The sequence below is a fragment of the Eucalyptus grandis genome, chromosome 2 (assembly GCF_016545825.1).
Source record: "Eucalyptus grandis isolate ANBG69807.140 chromosome 2, ASM1654582v1, whole genome shotgun sequence".
NCBI lineage: Eukaryota > Viridiplantae > Streptophyta > Magnoliopsida > Myrtales > Myrtaceae > Eucalyptus > Eucalyptus grandis.
In genome coordinates this window covers 45,880,058-45,886,936 of record NC_052613.1, presented here as the reverse complement: position 1 = coordinate 45,886,936, position 6,879 = coordinate 45,880,058, and the positions used below count along the sequence as shown (strand labels likewise).

General features: G+C 41.5%; 2 protein-coding genes across 2 annotated transcripts in view; one reads left to right on the top strand and one right to left on the bottom strand.

The window, feature by feature from the left end:
• Positions 1-386: 386 nt before the first annotated feature.
• On the top strand, positions 387-1,421 carry LOC104435514 (MLP-like protein 31). The gene is made up of 2 exons (XM_010048247.2): positions 387-667; positions 981-1,421. The coding sequence occupies exons 1-2, from the start codon at positions 481-483 to the stop codon at positions 1,250-1,252; spliced, it is 459 nt and encodes a 152-aa protein (XP_010046549.2). The 5' UTR covers positions 387-480; the 3' UTR covers positions 1,253-1,421.
• Positions 1,422-3,077: 1,656 nt separating this feature from the next.
• Positions 3,078-6,879, bottom strand: part of LOC104430045 (phosphomannomutase/phosphoglucomutase) — a 48,510-nt gene continuing 44,708 nt past the window's right edge. The window contains 2 exon segments of the mRNA XM_039307504.1: positions 3,078-3,320; positions 3,438-3,578. Of these exon segments, the coding sequence (XP_039163438.1) occupies positions 3,251-3,320; positions 3,438-3,578 (211 nt within the window). The 3' untranslated portion in view covers positions 3,078-3,250.

Here is a 6,879-nt window from a genome sequence, read left to right as displayed (position 1 = left end):
CGGAGGGGGTGGGATGCGCTGAGAAGGAAACAGAGCAAGTCCGCTCGTTCTCTGTGTGCTCTTCCACGAAAGAGAGACAAAACCTAAAAAATTCAAGTGAGAGAGAGAAAATTTAAGCGGGAGCGTTGCGCATTTATTACCCGTCCTTTCTTCTGCCAGCCGAGCCGAGCCACCAGCCGAGTTATTTGGGAGAGAGTGAGAAGAGAGAGGAGAGAGAAAGAAGCCTGAGTCGAGGAGCAGAGAGGAGAGAGGGCGTCGGGAGAGGGGAAGAAGGCAGACGACGCCAAGTGGGGCCCATCCCTCCACATGGCGCCTCGTGAGTGGCCGGGGACCACGCTGACGTGGTGGTCCCGGACCACCCAATATTTTCTCCTCTTTATATAAGTCTGCGCTTAGTACCTTAAAAGCTGTAAGTCTAGTCTCCGGAATCCTGATTCTTAACTTGGGTGTTACTATTGTGTCATCTTCTCCACAAAAACCATGAGTCTAGAGGGGAAGCTGGAGGTCGAAATCGACATCCAGTCATCCGCAGATAAGTTCTACAACCTCTTCAAGAGCCAAATCTACCACCTCCCCACCATTTCCTCCGATATTATCCAAAAGGTGGAGCTCCATGATGGCGACTGGAACTCCAGCGACGCCATCAAGCATTGGAATTACACACTAGGTAAGTACACCATCTCGAAACGCTCACTCATTGATTAATCACCCCAAGAAACTTTCGCTGCTCAATCTGGTACAAGTTACTCCAACTCTGGGTTTCATCTTGCGGACAAGTCACAGAAGCAATCGCTTGACCTTGAAACGATCTACTTGTATGGGACTTCTTTGTCTCGACTTGCGTCTTATATATATTAATAGATAGGCCAATATAATTCTCGACCCTTGTACTGACGCCAGGTTGAGACTTTGGATATTCAGTTTCAGTGAGAGGCTAACAGAGTCTAGTAATTGGCTCGACCAAAATCTGGAAATTGCAGATGGGAAGTCGTTGACAGTGAAGGAGAAGGTCGAAGTAGACGATGCGAACAAGTCGATCACGTTCAATATCATGGAAGGAGATATACTGAAGGAGTTCAAGAGCTTCAAGGCCACTGGGCAGGCAGCTGCGAAAGCCGACGGCAACGGAAGCACAGTGAAGTGGACCCTTGACTACGAGAAGCTGAACGAATCCGTTGCTGAGCCTAAAAGCTACACCGACGCCGTCGTCAAGATCACTAAAGACGTCGATGCTCATCTGCTCAACGCGTGAAGCAGGGCATCTTCACGCCGCTGCTTGCACGAGAGAAACGCTGCCGCAGAAGATGATCTTTACTTGATTACACCGTGCGTATGTGTGTGCTTGTGTCGATACTGTGTTCAATGTGTAGTCTTATCTATTGCCAAGCTAAATAAAGTTCTGGGTGTGCTTATTGTGTACATATTCGCTGGGTGCTTTTGTTCCGAGGTATCAGATTGATTTTTTCCCATACTAGTAAATTTCGATTAGTGCTGGTAAATGTCAAATGACTGTTAGTAAAATAGATAACCACTAAAGTTAATTTAATTTTTTCAAGAAACTAGCTGGAAAATTACTAACAATTTTTTGCAACTTGCCAATTACCAATTTTTGTACTAACTTACCAGTTTCATTTATATAACTTACTAAGCTTCTAATATAGTAACTCTTATGCAAAGTTACCAACTTAAATTAGAAAATTCTATCAACTTTTGTTAAATTAAATTATCAACTAAATTTAATTTATCAATTTTTGTTTGAGTTACTTACCAACTTTCAATTTATTGATTTTTTTATTTACCAGCTTTTTTATTAAGTTACCAACTTTTATTTACCTTGATTGGCAACCCCATCTATATAAAGTCTTTTTAGGGATTACTAGTCTAAATTAGCATGACTTGTTATCTTTTTTCCATTATATTATCATCTAGGTTACTTTCATTTGAGTTACTTATTGATATTTATTTGATTTTTATGTTCATTATCATTGACAAACTTTTAGTTGCATATCCCTATAAAACCTTAAATTAAACAACCATTTTACAAATACCAGTTTTAATTAGAGTGACTTTACCCACTTTTCTCCGATTAAGTTACTAGCTTTGAATTGACTTCTACATATATCGTGCTACCACTTATGAACACGACGGTGTTGTGAATCACGTTGTATTATGGGCTAAGAATAACAGAGTTGAAATTTATGGATATATGTTGATATTTAATAGAAGATGACAACGATAGGGCATATTTAGTGCATAAATAATGCAACATGTCAGTTATCAAGTCTCAAGTGGTTAATAACTCCAAATATGATAGTGCTCTAAACCTATGAGTGTCAGTCTTGTCCACACGGCATTGTTTCGATCATCAGAGAATGTGTTCTTCTATTTCTTTAAGTAGAAAATATATTTCTAACTACAGATATGAATATCACGACATGCAAACATAATAAAAGATAAATATTGGTGGTATCTATGTTTATAATCTTCTAATCAAAAAACTAGTTTGGAGAAAATTCCTTCTTATCATAAAGGGAGAAAAATATGGCCCTCTATTGAATCTAAACACTTATATATCACATAGATATCGTCGTTTTAATTAAATTGTCCACGCTCACATTGCCAAAGGGTTTCTCCAATCAAGCATCTGACTGATGACTTTTAAATATGGACATCACACACATATAAATTTAATGGAACGTTCATTACTTCAACTGCCTTTATCCTTCATTGCACAATGATATTACCAGCCGGTCGCTCTACCACTTAGCTACTGAGGAAACAATAGATCTTTAGGAGTTACCAAATAAATGACTCCTTCCAACGACAATGGTCTTATTTGTCAAAGAAAAATCAAGAATTATTGCAATACCCTCATTTCCTAGAAGACACCCAAATATCACAACTCGGAGACAAATTCATAATGCAAAATCTGTAGATCATGTGGACGAATTTCATCTACACCCGTACTTATGCAATGCCCATGAGGAGGCTCACACGGTCAATAATTCAGATGATTTGGTTTATATAGTTTATAAATCATAAACCTTTTCTTTTTGTGTTTTTTGCTTTCTTTGGTGTAAAGAAGGTTGATCGGATAGTTTGATGCCCCCGAAAGGAATAAGGAATAAGTGTATTCTATATACAATAACGTATACGCAGCATGAAGTGTCATGTATACGTTTAATAAATAGAGTCTTCTCGAGCAACTTTTAATATTAACTTCTGCGGAAGTTGCACGTATAATTATAATTTAGCTGCCTAAGTAGTTGTCGATCTGGCTAATGTCTAGGGCCTTGTTCATTCCGCTCGCAAGGAGAAACCTGAAAGACAAAAAGAACAAGGAAATTAATCAGCCAAAAAGGGAGAGCAATTTAGATTCCAAATATAATAAGGGCATAGAGTATATATTTATATATGTAAAGATTAATGTGACATACTTGTCTCTAAGAACTGCAGTCATGGACCGACAACCTCCGGGCACTGTCGACTGCATATTTACAGCAAGATTCGGATTGTGAATACTCTGCCGGAGGTGTACCCAACCGTATTGCCCATTTTCCTCGTCCGAAACCTTTGCCCTGTGTTTCAAATAAAGATAACCACATAATAAGCATACCGTCAGTGTAAAAACGAAGATATATTGATGCATGTATTTACAAGTAGCTAATCTACTGATAAATTGAAGATTACTACGTATAAGTATATTGTATGAAATCTACTATCTCTTATATGCTTAATTTTTTGCTAATTACTAAAACTATGCAACTTATAAACTAATGGATTAAACAAGATTACTTCTATTCTCAATTTGAATTTAAAAAGTGAGAAAGCTGATCAGTGTCGATGCCGTACCGGTACATTCGGGCATCAATGGCAGCCGGCGTTTCATTCGAGTCGACGAGGCAACCTTCGCTCACCCAGCAATCTCCACAGGAATCCAGCTCCCATCCCTGAAGCTTCCCTTCCTGCCAAAAAACAGTGACTCCAATGTTAGTCCTTTTAGGATCAATGGATTTCCTTATACGGGGTTTGGTTGACGATGACCGCACTAATCGCTGTGTAGTTTGTACCTCGATGTATTGTCGAAACGCCTCGATTGCCTCAACAGCCTTCACTTTCGCATGTCTAGGCTCAGCAATGACATTCATTCTGAGTTCCGTGGACTCCAATGGCTCTTCGAGATCTTCTATGAGACTGCCGATCCCGTCATTAAATCCCGCGAGCTTCATCCGTACCATCTCGATGATGATTTTGACGACCATGTAAGCGCCTAACAGGGCCAATTCATTGAAGAAAATGTCACACAAAATTTAATAAGAACCATCGTAATTTGAAGCAATCGAAGTGTTATTTCAGTTGTTTCAATTTCTTTTCTTATTAATATGTTCGTGAAGGAAACAAGTAAACCACTCTAGTTTGCATATGCTTTCTCAAACCTTGAAAACTAGATAAACCTACACAGACGATGACACGCATAAATACGGACTATGTCTATGTTGCTAAATTTCGATAAATGTTGGTAGTTGCCAAAAAATATTGGTAAATAAAATGATCGGGGATTTCTTTTAAGATAATTTGCTGAGAACTTACCAACTTGTTTATGAGATTAACAGTTCTTTTTGTAGTTTTCAAATTACTAAATTTGTACTAAGTTACCAATTTTTATGTGCATATCTCTTTAAGCACTTTGAATTCATTAACTTTTACAAAAATTACCGACCTAAATGAGAGTGACTTACAAATTTTATCAGATTTAATTACCAAAAATGCTTACATAATTAACAACTCTTACTTGAGTTACCGACAAAAGTTTAATCGGTTTTTTAAATTTATCAACTTTTCTATTAAGTTAATAACTTTTATGTGAGTAATGTCCATGTTGGTAAATGGCCAATCTGACACATGGTTGGAGGAATGGCAAACTTCCTCAAACGATAAACCTATAAAAGAAACGTAACTTACCATCATCAAGAAAATAATTCTCCTTGAGTGCGCCGTGGCCGGACGTTTCCATCATCAGATGAGTCTCGATCCCGTCCTGATTGAGCTGAACCCCCTTATCGATGACATTCCTATAACCGACCCGGTACAAGCAGTGATGGCCTCCTCTCTCGGTGATAAACCTCGTGAGGGCCACGCTCGTGCGAGCGTCAGTCACCACTGTCGTCCCCGGGTGCTCCCTCAAGATGATTGCCGACATGAGGGCGATGAGCTTGTCCCCATTGATCGGGTTGCCCTTAGCATCGACCACGCCACTGCGGTCCACGTCGGTGTCGAAGACAATCCCAAGGTCGGCCGAGTTGTCTAGGACGGCGGCCCGAGTGAGGGCCATGGCAGTCTTGTCCTCGGGGTTCGGGATGTGGTTGGGGAACATGCCGTCCGGGTTGAGGTGGAGGGAGCCAAAGGTGTCGGCGCCGAGCTTGTCCAGCACGTCCCATGTGAAGAAGCCTCCGGAGCCATTCCCAGCGTTCACTATGATCTATATGCAAATTCAGGCTCAGTGTCAACAATTCAAATGGCCAAGCTAAATTTTATTTTCACTCGTAGATAAACCAAAGCCTGAGTATTTTTCAAGATAAGGAATTTGTGTACAGAATTTAACGTAGTGCGATAATTCAAATATCAACCGGAAGGTTTGTGTAGAGAGGACAAAAAGAACTCTAGGAATCAAGGCCACAAGAACAGGATAAGATTGCAGAAGACGTTACTGCGTTTGTAAGAAAACTTATTTTAATGGGAAACTAGGGAAAAGCAATTTAGTCGAGATAATTTACCTGGAAGCCTATGAGGGGCGTGTCGTAGTGAGTCGGGTGGTTCACTCTTTCCTTGATGACGTTGCGGAGATGGGCAGCGTAGGCGCTCATGAAGTTGACCCGGGTCGGGGGAGTGGCGAGCATGGTCGATACCTTCGCCAGCCGATTCGCATACTTGCGGGCGGCCCGGTCACATATCTCCTCCACCTCCAGCGAGGTCAGCCCTCCTTTCTTCGTGAAGAACTTCAGACCGTTGCGGGTGTAAGGCAAGTGAGATGCTGTCATCTGCCATAGCAAAAAACATTTTCAGTCGTCTCATTTTCCGTTTGAAAATGAATTGCGAACTACACTTGTTCATCGACATGAGTTAACAAAAGCCTCTTGACTTTTATGCTTTTGCAATTTTGCCAATAAAGTACAGAATTACTCTCCCTATATGACCAGTTAAGAAACATGCTTAATATACGTGAGGCGGGTCTCTTGCTAGTTTAAGGTTCTTGATATGAAAAACGTAAAGCGTGGATACCTTATGGCTGGATTCTATCAACACAAATTGATAAGAAAAAGAGTGCTAACCGCGCATTGTTACACTACCATAATGGAAGCATCATAAGAGAAATGGTCCAACACGGTGCTCATGAAACAAGCCGGTGTCGTAGCAAGCCCCATGTCGAACACCATGCAACCGGCTCTTGAAAGCCCGGCAAACACGGCCACGCTCAACGCCGCACCAGAAATCCTGGGGTCCCTCCCAAGGGAAACCCTAACGTCCTCGACCGGCCTTCCTTTTTCGCTCTCCAAGCCCTTGATCACCCACTCCCCGAAGCTCTCCGCAATTGCATCCACAGCTGGCGGCGTCAGGTCCACCGTCCGGCCCTGTTCACCCTCCAGTGCGACACCACGCACGTCCGACCCGTTTTGGAGCCTCCGGATCTTGTCAATTTCGTCGTCGACAACGACTTCATCGTACTTCGCAACCCTCAACGATCTAACTCCTGTACTCCTTGTTGAAGGGCACATAAATATTACTCTAAGGTTCGTCGCTAAGGGTTTTGTGGGGAAGAAGGAGGGGATAATCGTTGATTTCTGGGCGCTCATGTTCTGAAGTGTCATCGAGGATGGCGAA